The following is a 23,514-nucleotide window of genomic DNA, read 5'->3' as shown; positions in this document are numbered from 1 at the left end:
ACACACACATATAGTAATAACCAAATCGTCTGCTATGATTGTTATCATGCAGACTGCATTGTAAGATTCAGTCCATTAGTAGAGCTCGAACAGACAACACGTAATAAATCATACACAAGCCAAACCCGATGTTTACATTAATTAAGTAGAAGCACAAGACTTCTATATTGGTGACCCGAACGTTCTTGAAACCAGCCTAAAGTATTTGAACGGAGCAAAGTGATCATTCGATATTTTTGTCAATAATCGAAAGTGAAATACACGCGAATAGTAAATGTCGGGATTTGTAAAAAAAAAAAAAAAACGAGTTGCATACAACGGGATTCGATTGTCCGAGAAGACAAAGAGCACAAATTTGGTTTTCGTCATTACACAAGCACGTAGTTTGGTGAAATTCGAACGCTTTGTATTAAAACATCAGCTCACATACCGGTGTAGAAGCATTATAGTTTCTTGGAAGTTGTGGAAAGTTTCATCCAAGATTTTGGCGCGTAAAGGTTATATAAATTAATCGCAGTCAACGTGGCCAATTAAAAACCCAATCGAGTAGCCTTACAAGGTCGTCTAGAATAGAGTTTGTTAAGGCCGAAGCCCTAACATATAAAATGAAACTTCGACGCTATCCGATTCTTATGTGTTTTATTCAATGCTGCTTATCGGTCGAGCGTCTACAATGGACTGAACATCGTTTCTGATTACAATCACATGACTATGCTAAGAGGTGTTACATTTGTGTTAGTTAAACCTCACTCTTCACCATAGGGTAGTACCCGGCTTGCGGGTCACTACATTACTCCCCTTTCAGCGAAGCGATAATGAAAAACTTTACTGCAAAATTAATTCATAAAACCGTGCTTCTTCTGGTCTCGAAATTAAAAATCATCGTGCAAATTAATTTTTGTCTCCCTTTTCTTAGTTTCAACACCGTCTATCGGTAATATTTACTTTAGCTAACGGTTAATAGCAAGTCTACGTTTGGTTAACGTTTCTCAAAATGCAAAACTCACAAAACGTGAGAAAATCTGAACGAGAAAATTACGACGATCGAATGCTTACTGACCATGAACAAATTTTTTTTTTTTGTTGTCCCGGCGATTGTCCCGCTCTGGTGACCTTCATATTCATGGTTCCTCGCTCAATTCTCCAAGGTTCCTTATGCTTTCTTGATGCACAAATACATGGATACGTAGGAAATTGGCGAAAATTCTCTTGATCGGTTTGGACATTCAAACTAATGACGGCACGTCAGTTACTTGTCTGTTGTACGATCTGTCTTCGTTGTCCCTTATGCTCATTTGATGCACATTTACTTTGGTACGTTGAAGAATGACGCAATTTGCCTAATGTTAACTGCGCGCCTGCCTTGTAATTCATTGAATGTCTTTTTTGTTCTCGTAATTAGCGGTTAGAGGATTTGCTGTCGGTCCCGTTATGTCGCATTAGATCACACCATTATTTATCACGTTAGCTTGCTTTTCGTCTTTGTTCTCCACACTGTTGATTTATGCTCGACTCGCCTTTGGTTTTGATTCCATCATTGAATTTATGACTTTGCTTTGCTCGACCCGTTGATTATTTTTCCGCCATCGAATCTGTTGCTCTTTGTCCAAACGAACGGTACGCTGATGACATAACATTTATATCATGAAATTCGATTTCCTTCACCGGCGGTTTAAACTGTTACACTTTTAATGTAGATTCGTTTTTGTTTACAATTAATTCGAATCTGGTTGCGATCTGTTCAACTCGGGGTCACCAAATGTTAAGGCCGAAGCCCTAACAGGTTCTTTAGCGTGACCTGTAGACTCCCAGCCCTGAATTAAGTTGACAGCCAATAAATTAGGAAAGGAGAGTTAAGACGGTTTTTATTTGTTTTTATGCGAAAATAAACGAGAAGTAAGTGTTCGCCTTGTTGTTTCATTTTGTTTTCTTAATAAATTGAACGGCTTGAGGGTTTCTTGTGTTTTAATGTCTGTCTGATAGGTCCTGGCTCTCCTCTGTTTTCTGTTTCGTTTTCTTAGTGTGTTCTGTCTGAGCTTCTTGTGTGTGCAGCCAGCCCGTTGCTAAAGCGTAACGTACAAAAAACCTCAGAATGGTGCCTATGAATGATTATTGATGACTCGTCTGAGCCGAGTGGTTTAAGATTGTATTGTATTGAATGTAACATGAGAAGAAACTACTATTGCAGCTTGCCCCTATTCCATTACTCAATATAACATCTATATCGTCTGAAAAATTGGTTGTGTTCTTTTTAATACAATTCCGAAGAATGAAAATGATTATCTCTACACGTTTCATAGAGAATAGAGGAAATTCCTTCACTAGAGTAGAAAAAAGTTGCTGAACATTGTTTTTGGGTAAGATGCAACGTGGGCTTGTTGGGAGGGCTCAAAGGTCGTTACTCGGCCCTAAGTGTTTTTTGCACATAAATCGAGTAAATCTCATCCGATTTTGCTAGTTTTTGTTTCATTTGAGAGATAATTGAATGCCGAATAGAATGATGGCGAAAAAAGTTTCAAATTTGGGCCCTTGGACTAAGGCCGCTACTCGGCCCTAAGTGTTTTTTGCACATAAATCGAGTAAATCTCATCCGATTTTGCTAGATTTAGTTTTTTATGGAGTCTAATTGAATACCGAAAAGAACGTGGCAAAAAAAGTTTCAAATTTGGGCCCTTGGACTAAGGCCGCTACTCGGCCCTAAGTGTTTTTTGCACATAAATCGAGTAAATCTCATCCGATTTTGCTAGTTTTTGTTTCATTTGAGAGATAATTGAATGCCGAATAGAATGATGGCAAAAAAAGTTTCAAATTTGGGCCCTTGGACTAAGGCCGCTACTCGGCCCTAAGTGTTTTTTGCACATAAATCGAGTAAATCTCATCCGATTTTGCTAGTTTTTGTTTCATTTGAGAGATAATTGAATGACGAATAGAATGATGGCAAAAAAAGTTTCAAATTTGGGCCCTTGCACTAAGGCCGCTACTCGGCCCTAAGTGCTTTTTGCACATAAATCGAGTAAATCTCATCCGATTTTGCTAGTTTTTGTTTCATTTGAGAGATAATTGAATGCCGAATAGAATGATGGCAAAAAAGTTTCAAATTTGGGCCCTTGGACTAAGGCAATAGAAAGTTGGCAAAAAATTTTGGATTTCTAAAATAATGTCGTAAATTGTTGGTTTTATTTGAAAGGTACTTCGTACGGGCTTTCGTAATTGCGCTATGCGCAATTTTAAAAATGAACAGTTTCAGTAAATTTGACAATGCGCAACTTGACTTGCATTTTGGTAACAGACGCATTAGAGGGTTGTAGACGTATTAGGGTTCCGGGCTTATTAGGGCTACGGACGTATAATGGTTGCGAACGAAATAGAATTACGGGTACGGGGCTAAGTCGCAGCAAACGCTCCGACTGTTCTGATGCCTTGTTTTTAAATGTTTTTGTATTTTACTTACAATTGAATGAGTAGCCAATTTTTCAATGTAAACTTGAATGAGCAGCTTGCTATCGTGCATATACGCCGATATTTCTGATGAGAAAACAAACTTTTTTCTCTCCCATATACACATATCCCCACGTGAACGGAACATCCAACGAACGGATCGGCACAATTCTCTTCGTATATCTCAAGGGTGCAATTTTTTTCAGGACAGATAACATTTCACTGGGGAATTCAAGTAATCAATCTAAATTTAAATTGTTTTCCGTGATGATATGATAAAAAGAAAATATTTCGTTCGGTGTATAGCGTTCGAATCAGTCTTTTGGCTAGAAGATTGTAAAATAAAAAAGTCTTGAGATATGGAAACAATTTCTAAAGTGTGTAAAAGTTCAATATTATGCCGTATATATACTTGTACGCTACATCGTGGTACAATAAGGGCAATTTGCGAAATTGCTCCGAAAACGTTGTACAAAAAACTTTTTGAAACTCACAATAAATTTTACAAAAGAATTATTTAAGGAGTTTTTGAAATTAACACCAGCCGTATACAGAATGAAAATAAAATTTCACGGTTCTGTGTTCAGTCAATACAAAATCAGGGGTATATTTGAAGCTAATATGCAAGGTTCAGAAATTCCATTACGAGGTTAAAAGGCTTTTTTAATGAATGAGCCGGAGGCGAGTTCTGGAATCGAATTCGCTAAAAAAAAACTTTTACCGTGCGTTAGAAACAACGTTTTTCCTAAACCACGGTAAAAATACGCGTCGAAGTCGCTATATTTCAATACTAGTTGTAGTCAGAGGCGGTGGAATATCAGCTGATCCACACATGCAATCACTGCATCTGACTGTAGGAAAAAATGTTCGAATAAAACAGTAGGATGCAATAATGTAAGTAAGGGAATTTCTTGTGCAGAAACAGCAAGAACAGCAGGTAAGAAGTTCATTTATTGATTGTATTTTGAGTAAGAGTTTTCCAGTCAACCTAGAGCCAAACAGGCGTTATTGCTGGCTTCATAAGCACGAGGTTGCTAGTTCGATTCGTAGACACATGAGCAAAAATGCCTTCACTTTAGATTTTGAGGCTTCACTTCATAAAAGTTTAAAGTTTGTTGCTTCCGCTAGAGTTCACAGGGACTTATAAGTTTACAAATTATTGTAACATAGCATACTAGTATACTGCCCCCTCAATAATACCAAAAGTCAAGAAGGGAACCCACAGAACCCTTAGCAATCCTAAAGTTCGAGAACTGGGAAGATGATGGATCATTAGGAGTGGTGCAACCTTGGGAACCAAACATACCACATCAATTCGAAAAGGTGAAAAAATTATGATAATTGGGTTTTTCCTCAGTTACATCCAAAAGCAATCACCCATAATTCTACTGTCGAGTAGTACGATTTACGCTCATTCTGAGGGGCCACCGATTTTCATAAACTTCTTTTCCCGGTCAATACATGCGAAAAACCTTGAACCCCCCTCAGAAATCTCACTTATCGACTATTATCTTCGAACTTAGTCAACCTAGTCATTTCACTTAACTTCTCAAAATTGTCATTACCTTTCAGGAAAAAAAACGAGCCATCAGAACAGTCGGAGCGTTTGCTACGACTGAGCCCCGTACAAACCCGTATATCTATTGCGTACGTGACCCTAGTGCGTCTGTCACCCTACTTTGACCGTAAGCCTATTGCGCCGGTTGATGTAGTTAAAGTAAAATTAGTATGTAATGTGTACATCTTACAAATTGCGTATAGCGCAATTACGAAGCCCCGTACGACGTTCCTTTCAAATGAAACAAAAATTTCAAATCGCCCTAAAATTTTATTTTTTTGAAGGGCCTAGTATCGGCCTCAGTCCGAGGACCCAAATTTAAATTTTTTTTCAACTACATTCTATTCGGCCTTTGATTACCTTCCAAATGAAACAAAAATTACGAAAAACGGATGAAATTTTCTCGAGTTATATGTAAAATACACATAGGGCCCTAGTATCGGCCTCAGTCCGAGGACCCAAATTTAATTTTTTTCCAACAATATTCTATTCGGCCTTTGATTACCTCCCAAATGAAACAAAAATTACGAAAAACGGATGAAATATACTCGAGTTATATGTAAAATACACATAGGGCCCTAGTAGCGGCCTTAGGCCAAGGACCCAAATTTAATTTTTTTTCAACAACATTCTATTCGGCATTCGATTACCTTCCAAATCAAACAAAAATTACGAAAAACGGATGAAATTTGCTCGAGTTATATGTAAAATACACATAGGGCCCTAGTAGCGGCCTTAGGCCAAGGACCCAAATTTAATTTTTTTTCAACAACATTCTATTCGGCATTCGATTACCTTCCAAATCAAACAAAAATTACGAAAAACGGATGAAATTTACTCGAGCTCTATGTAAAATACACATAGGGCCCTAGTAGCATTTCACTTCTAAGGCCCTAACTCACGGTCCACTCACCCGATTTTAAAAAACTTTTTTTTCCTGGATCGGTATCGACATTACCTATCTTTTGCCGTTTCATTTACATTTCCAACGTTTTTTTTTTTGCCGTAAATATCACCAAAAGACCTTAAATCACTTAGGTGGCCCTAACTCACGAAGGGCCGACCCGAATATGCCCATCTTCGAACCTAGCCTCACTATTTCGACTATCTTTCAGGGGGAAAAAATTTTGAAATCTGATTTGATTTACTCAAGATATCGACGTGACAGACGGACAGACAAAATTTTTATTGCAGATTCGTCATCTATGAACATAGGCAAACACTTTGCCCTTACCGTCTGCTTCGAATTCCATCACTTATACAAAAGCATCGTAATCCTATAAGCCCCTTTGTACTTCGGGGCTAAAAATATCAAATTGAATTTCCTCAAGTTATCGTGTATGTTACAAACGGCATATCGGTCCTACAAGCTACGAGTACTTCGTACGGGTCTAGAGTAAATAAATTGACAATGTAACACTGCCTCAACATTTAAATCATTGTTAAGCTGCCAAATTTTCGTCATATGCAAGCGTAGATGAGACACTTAAACACTGGATTCTTTCATCGCATATGTCTTCATCCTATTAACGTTACTCACAATATTAGTTTTAATTTAAATGTTTCGTTGTGCTTATGTTTTAATTAAAAGCATTCAGCGACAAAAGTACAAAAGAACGGTTCGTCGTCAACCACAGATGAAATGTCGTAAATAACGACAATTTTCGATGTTGCTAAACTTGAATTGCTTCAGTTTCTCTAGGATTGAAGTAGGAACAATACATAAATGCACAGCTGAAAATGGTCTTAATTCAAAATGCTTGCTTGTTTTAACAATTAAATTATCAAAATTAAATTATTTAAAGTACATTCTGCTCAGGGCCTATTATTGGTAATTTGAATTACCGAATTTACCGATGAAATTACCGAAATTTGCTAATTTTCTCATAAAATTAAAACTTACTTTTCGGTAATTGTGCCAGTTAATTAGGTAATTTCATCGGTAATTTGGGTAAATTCGGTTATTCAAATTACCAATAATAGGCCCTGATACTGCTACTATGTACACAGTACGTTGTAATTGTGATTAGTATCTTCATCATGATCATTCTCACTTGCTTGCATACGTAGTTCCTTAAAATAAAATAGTTCCAGTATAAACGAGACATATCTGGTTTATATTCTATTTGCACCGGTTCGGTTATACACAGGCTGAGACAAATAGTGAGCCATATTTTAGCAACCTCGCATTATTTGTTTGAAAATCCGAGAATCCGATCACCAGGGACCTTAAGAAATAATTTTATTACTTCTCACTACTTTGGCTGGCTGGGAAGAAGACACATCGGTCTCATCCGCTTGTACCATTTATTACAGTAAAGTAGATTACGTCCTTGTCTGGAACTTTCTATTTGGCCAAGTGTGAGGGTTGCCGAAGGCAAGGGTTACAGCTGCAATCACACATGGCAAAATAAGAGGTTTCAATCCATTATGTTAGATGTTTTACTCACTAGTTAGTGGACTTTGATGGTGAAACTGTAGCAGGAAGCAGTAAGTGGTTGGTCAAAAGCAAAATCAAGAAGTCGTTGGTAAACCATACCTCAACATTGGTCAATCGCACATCAAGGAATAGCAGTCCAAGAAGTCATTGGTCAAATGTAAATTAGGAAGTTGTTAGTCAACACGTTAAATTCAAGCTCATTGATCTACAAACGTCATCTCGATGCAAATAGGTATAAACACGATATTGTTCACACGAAATATTCAGAATAATAGTAGGTTACAGTGCACCCTGCGAAAATGATTCATTACATGGGGGAACAATTTTGAGATACGAGCAACTCGCAAGTGTTGTTTAAGCGCGTCAAAATAACAGTTTTCAAATCGAGGCGCTTAAACAATAAACATACACGCGTGAGTTGCGAGTTTCAAAATTGTTCCACCATGTAATGAATCATTGCAGCAGGGTGCACTGTATTCTATTTTATTGCTTGCCCATGCGAAAATTGATTCTTACATATCAATTTCTATAAATAGCAACAAAAGCTGATTTAAATACAACTATCTCCGTAGACAAAATCAACAAAACAAATAGAAATTTTTTCGGCACTATAAAACCAGTACACAGCCGAAATCGGCTCATACTTCTTCATAAAATATCCCGAAAATATTGGTATTGGTACAGCAGTACCAACCGTACCGAAAGTGATCGAAGTGATCACACCATAGCAAGCAGGTGCCATGTTGTCATTGAATTGTTATTCCGTTCCATGATAATACATTCTAAGCAATGATTTTGTTGTTTTTGTTATTGGTCTCGACTATGAAAATTGGAGTTTCGTCGATTTTATTTTCTCTCAGTATAATTGCAAAAAAATTGCGAAAGCTCTCTTCTCTCACATACCTACATACCATTGCGCCCCCCTACGTTACAATTTTGTTGTGATTGACAGCTCACAAAACAAAACGATTTTTTTCAAGTAACAAATTGAAATTTCTGTGTTGTGTCTCGAAAATTGAACGAATTGAAAGATTCTTTACACGAATATTCGATCTTTAACTTGCTAGAAACAAATATTGAAAAGGTCAGTGCAGCAATCCCATTTAGTTTGAAACTCCAAAATAGTGTCTTTTTTAGTTTGAACCGAATTCGCTTTGAGGTTATCGCATAATGGACGTCGACATCGACATGGTGGATGATAATGTGGGAGCCCTATTCCGTTTCGTTGCTCACTACCAACAAAAGGAGTTTGTTGGCCAAAAGCCTATAAGCCCAGACATCGAAGAAGAGGTTGCTGGGGATTCATGCTGTCAAATATTGGATGAAATCTGGGCTAAGGCACAATCATTCGTTAAGAGAGAAGTCCTTGTCAATGGTGACAGCTTTTCATTCGCTGAAAGTGAGAATCCCGTCCGAGCCGATATCGGAAATTTCGTTATACTGCAAGATAAGAGCGCAAGAAAAAACTTCACCATAAGCCAACTGAACACTGGTGTACTACGAAAATTGCGCGATAAGCACGTGAATGTGATGATTCACATTTACGGCAAAGCCATCGCATCGAAAACAATTCATCAAAAGGTGTCAGCATCAATTTTGCAACCCACAGTTCGCGACAGAGCCGGTGCTCATAGCACAACCACCCTAGTAGAACTAGCACAAAAGCTCAAAGACAACCATGGTGCCTATCTTTCAGGGCACATGTCGTCCTGGTGTATGTGGGCCAATTCTATTCACTCGTCGCCGATTCACCAACAAGAAGCTCTCATGAAAGATTTACCGCCAGCACACTTAATACATTTGTTCCGGTCAGTGCCGACTTCTGAAACTGAGGTAATGCGGTCTGCGAAGAGTGGACTGCAAGTTGCGAACAATCTGAACGATCTGTACGCCGAGAATATCAAAATATTCCGCCAAGAGTTCACAAAATTGAAAGATGCAACATTACGGGCATTCGATATGTTTGAGGCTCGACTCAATGCCACGGAAGAAATGTTGTCCGCTCACAGTCGATTGGTTAGCTCGATGGACGGGGCATTGAATGTGGAGGTCAACGCTGTTAGCGTACATGAGGAGCAACAAATACCAGATCTAGAGGACTGTGACCACTGAATTTTATTTTTACATTTTCAATTATAAAACGGGCCATTTCAGCCTACAATGAATTCATATAAACAAAAGGCTGAAATTAACAAAAGGCTGAAGCCAAAGATTTCATTTTGGGTGAAGAATCATTCGAATAAAATTTAATTTAAAAAACTCAGACCAACGTCTTTGCTCAAACAACGTGAGTGAAATGACGTGCTGCTTGATACGTTTCCACTTATATACTAAACTCAAAGCAGCACGTGAAGTATCGACATCATTATTTGAAACCAAGATCCTTTACAGACTGCTGATAGGCAACGGCAGGATCAAATTTTCCGCTCATAACGTATCCACATTTTTTGAACAATTTCGTGCATGAAAAGTCTCGCATTCGTGTGAATTCGTCGTTGACCAAAATTTCCATGTCGATTTTCTTGCCAGCAGACCTTCGCTTCAGATGTTTCTTTACTATTCCAAAAACGTATTCAATGGGATTGAAGAATGGGCAATACGCGGGTAGGAATATAGGTATGATTCCAAGTGATCGAATGTAACGTATAATGCTCGGATGGCAATGGATTTTGGCACCATCCAATATCCATACCGAGTTTCGTCCAGGGTATTTCGCGCAGCCTCCTGACAGCGCAAAGTCTTTACAGTAAGCAAAAAACTTTAACCGATTGAAAGTGCCCTCGGTTGTATAAGTCTCCAAAATCCCATTTTGTCCAACGAATGCCAGCATCGACATGCGTGGTTTTCTGACGAATTCTCCGCGGTAGAGAAGCCGCTCACCGATAATTCCATATCCCTTTGTGCGCAACAATCCCTGGTTATCGATTGAGACTTCGTCTAAAAAGACCAGATTACTGTAATCCCAATCAATAGCACAGAGCTCGGCCATGAATTTCAAAATCTCCGAGTCCTTGATCTGTATCGCTCTTTTTTCCAGAGTTTTCCACGACATGTTGTTTTCATGAAGAATATGGCATATATGAGACGTTGATATTGACAAGTTGAAACGGATTTGGAACTGCTGCCTTGCTTCATCGAGGTACAGGATTGGATTTTCGTGATACAGTCGTAGAATCCACTGTTTCTTGTCTGCATCAAACTTTGACGGCATGCGTGTTCCCACCGATCGAGTCACTGAACCAGAGTTTTCGTATTTTACAATCCAATTGGTGATCGTCGAATTGCTTTTGCTGTACATTCTTGAGACTTGAGCTCTGTTGTGCCCCAAAAAGTAATACGCATACAGCGCATACCATTTCACGTCTTCTGATGCATGTTTTTTATTCACATTGAGCAAGATTTGGGACATTATTGTGTTTATTTTTCCACTTCTGTTAATAAACGGAAATCACTAACATTGAGGCTAAATTTCAATGTTTTTGACGTTTTTTGACAGCCGACGTAATTGAGAGAGCTAAATAAAATGGACCAATCATGTGTTCTCCTCAATAAAATTGAGAGAGGCTGAGATAATTCGAAAAATAGTATTTTAGACCGTACACACAATATTTAGACGAAAAATTTTGCAGTGAAGTGAAATGAATTGTGTCTAAAATTAATCAATGTGTGAAGTGTTTTCGAATTTAAGTGAAAAATACGCAACTAAAAGTGCTCGCCATGTGTGTTCATAACAAACATTGAAATTATTGCTAGAACAAATATGGCTGACGCTTTCAGTTTTGTGATTTTTCTTTTTAAGAATTGAAATTCTTTTGTCACACTGAACTCTCGCCACTGCAAAATAATTGTCCAAAAACACAAAACATCAATAATTATTCTCGTTTTCATGTTAAAAAGCATAAAATATTTCAGATGACGCATTCACCTTCATATGGCTGCACCCCACGAAAACTGATTTTACATGAATGACTCGAGCACCCCGCGAAAATAGAGATTCCCTGACGAAAGTGTCACGCAAATATCCCTCAGAGAATCGACCATTTTCGCAGGGGCCAAATTGATATGTAAGAATCAATTTTCGCATGGGGCAAGCAATAAATACAACTGTTCAGCAGGCAACAAACCCCAATAGAAGTGTAAGACTGAAAATTTGTATCATTAAAATTACGGTTCAAATAAAATAAAAGTAAATTACCGTCTTGCTGACGTGTGGGAAGGTTGTATTTTTTGGGATGAATTTTCTCGCCGCAACAAGACAACAAAATTTTGACTCCAATTCTAATGGTGTCATATAACCAATTATTTTGCATTGCCTTATTTACCGAAATCGATTAAATTACTTACTCCATGGTTCTATTAATACCTGGTAAGTAGTGAAGGTCCTCGGAACGGTTACATGATACGAAAATAGCTATAGGCCATATCTACATTACGATCGACTGTAATTATTTCTCATGATAAGCAATTGGTCTGCACCTGTATAATATTCTATTCTATTCTACGAATAGCTTCATTTCGTTCAGTTTTGTCACGATATAAACCCATAACACTATGTCTATGTAATAATGTGGGTAGTTTTTTCATGTGCACTAGAAACAAATTCGTGTAATGAGGACACAATAATGTTCCATTGCCGTTTGTTTCACGTTACATTTATTTGTCTTACTTGTGTATTGACAAAGACGACGAGGCGCCTGTATTTAATTATCTATAGTGCACCCGACTGTTTGTAATTAGAGTGTAATCAATGGAAATTCAATGGTAACGATGAATAAGGTCTCTGACTCTTATTTAATTCATTTATCGCAGACGGAATGGACACTTGGAATCGTTAGAGTTGGGAAGTTCCGATGATAATAGGTATTTATGTGATTCCGGGACTAAGGCTCGGAACGGGTCGGGTTCGGTTAGACCGGAACCCGAACTTGATTTAACCCGAACCTGAAAAATTATTTCGGGTTCAACCCGAACTTGACCCGAACTTGAATTTTCGATTTCGGGTTTAACCCGAACCTGACCTGAACCCGAAATTGTTCAACCCGAATTTGACCTGAACCTGAATTTTCAATTTCGGGTTCGACCCGAACCTGAACTGAGCCCGAAATTTTAAATTTAATCAGGTCGGGTTCGGTTAACCCGAAATTTTGAGCGTTTATTACACTAAAAAAAGTCAAAAATTTCGGGTTACCCGAACCCGACCTGATTAAATTTAAAATTTCGGGTTCAGTTCAGGTTCGGGTCGAACTTGAAATTGAAAATTCAGGTTCATGTCAAATTCGGGTTGAACAATTTCGGGTTCAGGTCAGGTTCGGGTTAAACCCGAAATCGAAAATTCAAGTTCGAGTCAAGTTCGGGTTGAACCCGAAATAATTTTTCAGGTTCGGGTCATGAATCCGGTTCAGGTCAACCTGAGCTAAAACAGGTCAACCCGAACCCGTTCCGAGCCTTATCCGGGACGGAATTGAACTGTTTCTTGCCTGTTTTTAATAACGTAAGAAGAAGATTATTGCACGTAGTTTTAGAGTGCGATAAAAACTTTATCGAACTAGTGCGATAAATTCTTTTTCGCACACTAAAATTCTGAGAGTAGAAACCCTAATTCGCTTAACATATCCGTGTATAAAGTAAGGACTAGTCTCCTTACATTGGGGAGATTCTTGCCTGTTGAGACATGGCAGATGTTAACTGACTTTGTTGTTGTTAAGATTTGCATTGCACCTGAAGTCTCTCAGGATTGCGACAGTGGTCTATGTGAAAGAGGTCCCACAGGGGTTTCTACTCTAATTTTTTAATTTAGTCAAATTTTCGAATTTCGTCAAATTTTCGAATTTCTGTTATAAACTGTTATAAAAAGCAGTGTTCTAAAACTTCTAAGACGACTGATATCCCAACAAAAATCTCTTCGAGAAAAGTGTGACGCAGTCTTTGAAGTACAATTTCTAAAATAAATGATATCGCTAGAGTTGACGCTTTCAGCTTCGTTACGCAAAAATTAAATTTTACACCCAATTTTAGTTCAAACAAGCTGGCCTAGTTTTTCTCATCATCTGCCAAATAATTTTTACCAAAAAAAATGTGACTGGAAACAACCAAAATTTTACCAAAAAAATCTGCGTCGCAAAGTGGCAAATGTTCAGGAACAGACCAGTAAGAAAATTTATCTGCCACATGCGTCAACTCTAGCGATATCATTTATTTTAGAAATTGTATTTCAAAGACTGCGTCACACTTTTCTCGAAGAGATTTTTGTTGGGATTCATTTACATAGAAAATTGAAATATCCATGAGAATTATCATAGGCCTAGTACGCAAAATGATCAGTACTTGTTGAGAATTCGAGACATTCAGATCCTTCTATACGTCTTCGAGAATTCATTATGAAATATTCAAAGGCAATTGCGATACTTGACTGTTCTGACTAGAGGTGTGCACCGCCGATTTTACGCCGGCGCGCCGCCGATTTTTTGCTATATTTTCGGCGCGCCGCCGCCGAAAAATAATAGCTCACGCCGCCGCCGCCGCCGATTGTATTTTCGTCGCGCCGAAATTTTATACGTTTAGTGCTTCCAGCCATTTTAATGGGCGGCAATATAAACTTAAATTGAAAAATCTATACAAAAGTGTGTGCCTGAGTACAAGGTTTTAGCAAATGTTTATCTCTCTTAATTTATAAGTCAGGTTTCTATATGCGTAGAAATGAGTTTTTGGTTAAAAAAAATTTGTAAAAACTTTGGGTTTTTCTTCTTACCTGCACTGTACGACAGTGATTTTGTTTCTGATGCTACGATAGGGTTATCTTCGAAGTAGCTTTCTATAACGTTATTAACGTATCCTATTTCCATCAGCAGATGGCAAGTGTTTTATGCAAATTTTTAAATACTAGTCCAAAGAAAAAGTTTGCTGCTGTCTTGGGAAGGGTATCGATGGATACAACTGGGGATCACCATCGATACCCGAGGTCGAAACAGCATTTGTATTTTCTGTATCCTCACTTACCGTGAACCCTTGGGTACGTTACTCTATTTTCTGTGCAATGGAATGAAGCGTGGCAGACGGCAGGCGGCAGACGACGTTTCTCTTATTGTCTGTTGATGCAGATAAGAGGAAGAAGAAAGAGAACAAAATTCAGTGAATCAGTCAAAACTGTGTGATACTAATGTAATTGTAAAGTGGCAAACTTAAGACCTTATATGGAATTTGGGTAGAAAATGGCGCAAATCACATGTTTCAGGAATTTATAAAGTGGAAAATCTTTTCGGTTTCAAGTTTTTTCGTCAAAAGACGAGACACGGATATCTTTATTTTCAATTTTTAGCTGCTTTATGTAAAAAAATTTGGGAAAAAATCATTTTGGCGTAGTCTATACACTTATTACGCTTATTACTTATAAATTTAAGTTTATCTGAATCTCTTATTTGCGAAAACCTTCTACTACGATCTCACTCCTACATCGAAGATGGACTAAAGCAACGCACTTCTCGCTCCTCGTTCCCTAACTAAATTAAATTAACACCAACAACAAAAACAAACACAACAACAGCCTGATTACAACAGAAAAATGAGAGCAAATAAGAAAAAACGAGAGTAAACAATAAAAACAAACAGAGCTACTTCAGCTCTTCCCTCCAAATTGTGAGTGATTCAAGAGAAAAATCGTTGTTTCGACCTCATGTGTTAATAGCGGTCCCAGGCCAGCGTGGTCTGGCCATCGTCAGTTGCTCTAAGAACACCCTTCACAAGACAGCAGCAAACGTTTGACTTGAACTGGTATTTTAAAGTTTGCATGAAAACGTTTTGCCATCTACTGATGGGAAAGGACATTTCAGTAAAAAGCTACTTCGAATAAACCCATCGTAGCATCACATAATAGAAGTGCGTTGACTAAAGGCAACAGGAACGGGTATTGCATAAATTGAAAGATAATAGTAGTGAGTTTGCGTAAATGGCATACATTATAGTTGGAAATAAGAAACCTGCAGAACATCTAGTATGAAGATGTGACTTAAAATTTCCAACTGATAAGTTAACTTATATGTCATTTACGCAAACTCACTAATCATTCTTGGATTCATTAAATTAGATGTTTTTAAAATAATAGGTCAGTTATTGTACATTCAAAATATAAAAGGTGAGATACGTCTCAGTTGATTCCCCTTGTATAAGTGGTTGATACTTCAGATCGCAAGACAGTAAGAATTCAGTGTTTTTGCATTATTTTCGAAAAATTTAGATTTTTTTGTAAATTTATCGGCGCGCCGATCGGCGCACCGCCGCCGACTATAAATTTCTCCCGGCGCGCCGCCGCCGATTCCTTACCAGTCGGCGCACCGCCGCCGACTATTTTAAGATCGGCGCACACCTCTAGTTCTGACGTTATGAATCCGTCGAAGGGTGCAGATCACTTAATGGAATTTTCTAAAAAATTAGGAGATGCTTTAAGTGGTATCGGATTTGCATACTTAATAAATACTGGTGTTGATCTGCGGAAGGTAATTTATGCACAGCGGAGGTAGTAGAGCTTTAATTGTATTTGTTCATTCAGTATCTTTATTACATCAAAATTTGAAAATGGATCCATCGTAGTAACATCAATTCTCTTTAATTAGATCGATAGAGTGTACGAAGTATCCAGAGAGTTTTTCGACAAGCCTGCAGAGATAAAAAATAAAATGCGAAAACCACCAAGAGCCGCATCATTTCATGGATACGCCGGTCCCGGTGATGAATTGTTAGTATACTGAGTCAGCAACGATAGTTCCGTCTGAATCTGACGATGTATTTCTGTCTAGACTCAACGAATCCAGCCCGAACGCAACGGAATTGAGAGAATTTTTCGATGTCACCGGACACATTGAAAGCAATGACGACAAGTACTTTCCCCAAGAAGTGCCCGGTTTCAAAAGTGCTTTCGACGAGGCACGAAAAGAGTGTTTGAAACTTACCGAGACAGTTTTGCGATCTATTGCCATTTATTTAGGCCTAGAAGTCGATGAACTGTTGAAGAGACACACTCATTTGTATGATAGATCAGTGCCGACTCAAACAGTTATGCGAAGCTCCATGTATTCACCGTTGAAAGACAACGACGTAGTTAAAGGTGCTATTCGGTGCGGTGAACACTGCGATTGGCACACAATTACTCTTCTGTTTCAAGATATGGTTGGCGGTCTCGAGGTAAGTAATATCGCCGTTAATAGCTGGCGTACGTACGTACCGATTAATATTCTTCCGATTATCTATCGTCTCAATGAAATCTTTTGCTGCACAGTCTGACCGAGGCAAAATGCATCTCTTTCCTCTATTAGTAGCTTCACTGGTCTAACTGTAATCTATTAGGTAAGAGACACAAACGCTGAATGGATCGCAGCCACTCCAATAAAAGATGCGATTTTGTTAAACAGTGGCCAATTATTGGAAATCTATTCGGGAGGAAAACTACCAGCTACGGTAACTGGCCAAAATCTCCCTCTAATCTCTTTGTCATGAAAATTAACCAATCACCGCAGCCACATCGTATCCGCATATTGAATGATCATCGACTTCATATTCATCCAAGGCAAAGTCTTGTATACTGTCCGTCACCGGACGGATTCGACGATGTTGAACCGTTGGTGCCCATTTTAAAAGAGCTGGGAAACCGAACTCGTTCGATCTACGGGCCGCCTACTTACGACAAGGTGAATGCCTATGAATGGGTCCGCAATAGACATGCTGCAGCGGCCAGTTACTGATGGTATGCGTCTTTACGTTATTACTTAATTAGTTTGGCGGTCGGTTAACGAGTACCGCAAAGATTTTCGTGTTGGGAAAATTAAATATTTTTGACTTTACTTTGAAAAATTAGTTGTGTTTCACTTGGTTCAACTGCTCAACGAGCTATTCATCGCAATTTTACAGAGGCATCACAAAACTTTCTTGCAACGAATCCGATCAAATCCCCCACCACATAAACATACAAAGTGTAATACACCATCTGCATTCGATCATCCATAATCATTTAAATGTTAGCTTTGCGCTTCAATCAGAGCTCAAACTTTAACGTTAAACATTTACATTTAATTATATGGTTTCGCTTATACGTTGCTCCTCAGTCTGTCGACCTACCTGTCAATATAGCCGTTGAAAGCGCAGACTCAAAAGTAATGTGAAAATTTATTGTATCAACACTATAAAATTCCAAGCGCCTGACATTTTATTGATTTTTTATTATATTTCAAGACATTACAACAACAACAACAAAAAGTTACACAAATTTGGTCTAATGCTTCTTCTTTTTACGTTTGGAATCTATACCTATACCATACGATATAATGTGTGTTTGTGGAAGAAGTCGTATAACACTCATATATGCTCACAAAATCCATGAAAGGAATACGATGAACACCTTTAAAAAAAGGGATTTGGAATAAAACTATTTATTGCCAGTTTGATTGTATTATAACCGGCATTATACTAATCCGGAATGAGTATCATAGCAACATTTCCGTCGTAAATAAATGGTGTGGTTTGTTTTTCAAAGTAAAAAAAATCGATTTACCACCGTTTCATGTGCAAGTCAGTACATTGTATACAATGTTTAAGCTTATTAAGTTTTACTTTTGAAATTGGTCTTCCAGTTTTTTTTTCTTGATTTAATCCTCACTTTAAAAAGCTAATCCTTTCTCTGTGTTTGTGCATCATCATTTATAATCCATCGACGAAGAAAATGAGCAACACACCGCTTCAAAAGACATTTATATACGCTGTTCAAGCAAGTTTTTAGTGAATGATATGACTGAGAACTTGTGCAGTAACGCGTGTGTTCAAGTCCTATTACCCCTATATCATTTGTGAACGCTTAAAAAAAATAAAATTGTTACTAACATTACTGTTCGGAACACGGGTCATTATTTTTTTCCAACAAAAGGATATAGATAGACTGAATGGTAGAAATAAAAGTTGTTGATAGTAAAAACTTTTATGATTTGAAATAGCATCTATGAAACTATCAACTTTATGTATGTATGTGAAGAGCCGATTACGGTTACTTTCGGAAGATTAATTTGGTGGAGCAGTAGAGCATGGTATTAGTGTTGTTAGGAAGACAAATTGTTCGGAAGGCAGGGCCTATTTTTGAAACTTAGTTCTTAAAGTTCCGAAAAGTTCCTAAAGTTCTTAAAGTTCCAAAAAGTTCTTAAAATTCTTAAAAGTTCCTAAAAGTTCTCAAATTTTTGGATCGAAATCGTAGACCCATGCCACAAACCTACAAATTCGTACAAATTATATATTGCCTATATTTCGTACAAATCGTATGAAAAACTTTTAAGAGACTTATTCGCGAAATCTTCGACTGGTTTATATTTTATTATATTTTATTGCTTGCCCCATGCGAAAATTGATTCTTACATATCAATTTGCGCCCCACGAAAATGGTCGATTCTCTGAGGGATATTTGCGTGACACTTTCGTCAGGGAATCTCTATTTTCGCGGGGTGCTCGAGTCATTCATGTAAAATCAGTTTTCGTGGGGTGCAGCCATATGAAGGTGAATGCGTCATCTGAAATATTTTATGCTTTTTAACATGAAAACGAGAATAATTATTGATGTTTTGTGTTTTTGGACAAATATTTTGCAGTGGCGAGAGTTCAGTGTGACAAAAGAATTTCAATTCTTAAAAAGAAAAATCACAAAACTGAAAGCGTCAGCCATATTTGTTCTAGCAATAATTTCAATGTTTGTTATGAACACACATAGCGAGCACTTTTAGTTGCGTATTTTTCACTTAAATTCGAAAACACTTCACACATTGATTAATTTTAGATACAATTCATTTCACTTCACTGCAAAATTTTTCGTCTAAATAACAAAAACAACAAAATCATTGCTTAGAATGTATTATCATGGAACGGAATAACAATTCAATGACAACATGGCGCCTGCTATGGTGTGATCACTTCGATCACTTTCGGTACGGTTGGTACTGCTGTACCAATACCAATATTTTCGGGATATTTTATGAAGAAGTATGAGCCGATTTCGGCTGTGTACTGGTTTTATAGTGCCGAAAAAATTTCTATTTGTTTTGTTGATTTTTTCTACGGAGATAGTTGTATTTAAATCAGCTTTTGTTGCTATTTATAGAAATTGATATGTAAGAATCAATTTTCGCATGGGCAAGCAATAAAATAGAATACAGTGCACCCTGCTGCAATGATTCATTACATGGGGGAACAATTTTGAAACTCGCAACTCACGCGTGTGTGTTTAAGCGCCTCGGTCTGAAAGCTGTTATTTTGACGCGGGTAGTTACATACCTCGCCTTCGGCTCGGATATGCAAACTCTACCCTTGTCAAAATAACAGTTTTCAAACCTTGGCGCTTAAACACACACTTGTGAGTTGCTCGTATCTCAAAATTGTTCCCCCATGTAATGAATCATTTTCGCAGGGTGCACTGTAACCTACTATTCGTAATCTGATTTACAGAACTCTTATTTACATCACTCATATTGTGTGGCACAGGCACAAGGATTCAATTATCGATTTGAATTTCAGTTCCACGTTAGAATTCGTAAAGAGGCGCAAATCTCTTCTAAGAAAAAGTAAAATGATCACATCATTGCATAGGGATCTTATAATTGACAATATTTTCTTACTTTAACTCGTAGCCGCCAGTATGTCTCGCAATAAGTACAAACGCGTCTCGAATTCTACCACTAATTTGAGAACTTTTTAGAATTTTAAGAACTTTAGAGAACTTTAAGAACTTCAGGAACTTTTCGGAACTTCAAGAACTTTTCCGAACTTTAAAAACTTTTAGGAACTTTAAGAACTAATTTCTCCAAAATTGGTACTGATACTGATACTGATACTCAAAAAGTTCTTAAAAAGTTCTCAAAAGTTCATAAAGTTCCTGAAGTTTCTAAAGTTCTTAAAAGTTCCTTAAAAAGTTCGCAAAAATAGGCCCTGCCGGAAGGACGAATTACTTGAAATCATTTTGAGAAAAGTTTGCTTGATATCCTCGAATTTTCCATTTTCTGCGAATTTTCTCGAAATAAATAAAATTTGAGAAAATCATTCAAATTTTCTATAGTTTCCTAAATTTTCTCGATTTTCTTTGTTTTCTATAATTCGAAGAAATCGAGAAAATTGAAAAAAATTTATAGAAAATTTTTCGATTTTCTCGGATATCGGTAGATGTTCTCGAAAAAATATTCTCCAAAAGTACACAGCCATTTAGTTTTTCAATCAGCCCAACATCTGTTAAGCGATAAAAGTCGCAGGCCGAGTGTGACAATATATATTGTGTGCCTCAAAACGGATTTCTCACAGCATTCTTCCAGATAAGTAACATATAGTGTGCAGCCAATTAGGAAGGTCGAAAATACAAATAGTTATTTGGATCACAAGGGACGAAAGTAAAAAAATTTAACCGTGTGCGAGAGTTGTTGGATATATCAAGTAACTCTTTATTTAATTTACTTCACTTGTTATTTACAATTTTATTGAAAATAAATATTGAATAGCCACAAAAAAAAGTCCAAAAATGCTTCATACCTTTTTTTATATAGAAAATAGTCAAAATAGATCGAAATTTGGGTTCCAAGAGTTTAAGAACAACAAGAATACATCGAAACATTCCTTATTTTAGTTGATCTCACTCTTATCAGCAATAAATATTGAATAGCCGCACAAAAAACCTCAAAAAAGCGAAAAACAAACGAAAGAAAAGGATAAAATTTCGTCGACTTGGGGTGGACTTCAACTAAAGTCGCTCCAACCCTTTGCAGTGAAACTTATCCAAAGATGTTTTTGCATGTTATTGTACTACAGTGGCTAGGCTTTCTCACCATACATACCATGTCTCGGACTTATGTCATTGCAGCCGGTCAGGGACCTGGGAAAATCACCTATTTTTTCACCTAAAATGATTGATATCACCAACAGGTCAACATGGACCTGGTGGTGTGTATACTCAAAATATGCGTCTCTTCAAGGCCTACAAGGCTAGCAAAAAAAAGTTTTTTCCCAAAATGGTTTTACTCGACTAATCGCGAGAAAACGATTTTGGGCCCCTTTTGGCAGAACCTTACTTCATGACCTCGAGCGTCGACAACAATATGACACCAAACGTAGTACCACGTTTTACTCGCAACAGTTCAACGAATCGAATGAGCTGTTAGTCAATAATATCCGTGACCCCTTGTCCCAAAGTTGTTCGAAGATTTCGCAATATCACTCTTAATAATGAATTAGTAATGAATTTTAGTTTTAGTTAATGTCAAAAAATGTCAATAATTCTTTTTCTTAAAAATATTCTCAGCAAAAAAGTTGTGGTATTTCCTCGGGTATTTCCATTAATTACATGTGATCTACTTCAAATCTTCGCCAGAAAAGAGTGTTGTAAATGTTGTGATAAGTGAAATTACCAAAAATTTCTAAAAAATTTTCCTAAACCAGTTTAAACACGGCAGAGTAAAATAAACCAGGCAGGAGCGGTTCATTTTCGAAACGTCAAATAAGAGACCTAATACAGGATGAAAATGAACTCAAATGAACACTGACATAAACTGAAAAATTTTGTTCGCAAAAAATATAGGGCTACTAGATTGTTCAGGTCTCTTGTCAAACGTCCACTCCTGCCTGGTTAACTTTACTCTGCCGTGGTTTAAAGCTAAATTATTGTGCGGAAATCTTTTGTGTGATCTAAAAATTTTGATTTTTTTACAAACTTGGTTATTGATCGTGTAAATAAATGATCATATTCCTAATGGGACGTGTTCTTAAATCGCCTAAAATTCTTTAGAAGTGTATCTAATGTTAACAATTTACACAATTTTGTGAAGAATGCCAAAAAATACGCTATCGTTGCATGTAAACAAACATTGTAGCCGCATCTGATGTGAAGATGATGTACATGTCTAAAATTATTTTCGCGTTCAAATTCAAAACAACTTTGCGGCGGAACTACTTTTTTGCTTGTTTCCGGTGAAATGAAATAGTTGTCCAGCAATGGTCTTAGGTCACCTTTCAAATGCCATCATTAGTTAAAATGGTTCGACATGGTCTATTGGCTACATTGTCCCTCAAAACGGCTACACAGCCATCGACATTACCACCACAGAAATTTCTTTGTGTCATTGAGTACAAAAGTTTGCATTACCACGCCAAAAGTCGAATATTTGCTGCCTGAGGACATTAATGATGACAGAATGATTTTGCGAAAACTTCGAGCTAGTTTTGAATGAAACTCGAAAACAAGCCATCTGCGATTTTTGGAAGGCATGTAGATTCAGGGAATCCTTTAACACTCAAAAGAAAATCATTTTCCAAAAATCCTTAAAAATCAAAGAGAATCGGTGAAAATTAAAGAAACATTCTTAATTGACTTCGTCGCGTATTTACACCGTCGTTTAGGAAAAACGTTGTTCCTAATTTATGATAAAAGGATTTTTTTAGTGAATTATAACGAAAAAAGCCTTTTAGCAACAGTTTGGAACTATGAAAATCTTTTGAATCTGACAGGAGCAGTTGAGGTATACTTTACTATGTCGTGGTAGCTGATATTAAATTAAAATTTGACTCCCTTTTTCTCCTTGACAATATGACAATGGACTCAAAGCAAAATTAAAAAATTCATACAACAGTACGATATACGGCCTGGCATAGTGACCGCATATGCTCGAAGAACTCATTTGTTGTTGATTATACAAAGTCTACAAAGCAAAACTAATCCATCCGTAGAGACGAATAGACAATAGAATTTGATGGTAAACAAACACCATATGGCCTGCAAGCAGCAACGAGAAGTCGTATATAGCGGTAATTAATGCTATAATATTGCACGAAGTGGCACACAGGTATATTTTCGTACACTTGCACATCAATTATTTATAGAATAGTAATTACGAAAGGGTTAAGCCGACACAATTGTTTTATCTCCCATTGAGCCCTTTATGCAATCAATTATTGAACTCAAAGAGACAAATCCAAATCCTTGGCTTTTTGATTATTAAATTGTCTGTAAAATTGAAGTCATTAAAAAAAAGTACGTCGCTTGATTCATGTTAGTGGTATTATTCTGTCGGTTGTTCGTCAC

At 37.3% G+C, this 23,514-nt stretch overlaps 2 protein-coding genes across 2 annotated transcripts in view; one reads left to right on the top strand and one right to left on the bottom strand.

Moving 5' to 3' along the window:
* The window catches only part of LOC119074506 (pikachurin), a 160,696-nt gene that overhangs the window by 110,775 nt on the left and 26,407 nt on the right, over nt 1-23,514 (bottom strand). The window lies entirely within an intron of this gene.
* On the top strand, nt 13,761-17,271 carry LOC119074507 (2-oxoglutarate-Fe(II) type oxidoreductase ppzD-like). Its single transcript, XM_037180664.1, has 6 exons — nt 13,761-13,848; nt 15,802-15,925; nt 16,043-16,164; nt 16,226-16,610; nt 16,773-16,883; nt 16,943-17,271. Exons 1-6 carry the CDS (start codon nt 13,814-13,816, stop codon nt 17,165-17,167), a joined length of 1,002 nt encoding a protein of 333 aa, XP_037036559.1. The 5' UTR covers nt 13,761-13,813; the 3' UTR covers nt 17,168-17,271.

The sequence above is a fragment of the Bradysia coprophila genome, unplaced genomic scaffold (genome assembly GCF_014529535.1).
Source record: "Bradysia coprophila strain Holo2 unplaced genomic scaffold, BU_Bcop_v1 contig_151, whole genome shotgun sequence".
NCBI lineage: Eukaryota > Metazoa > Arthropoda > Insecta > Diptera > Sciaridae > Bradysia > Bradysia coprophila.
The sequence above is the reverse complement of the archived record's forward strand: the minus strand, read 5'-3'. Positions and strand labels throughout refer to the sequence as shown.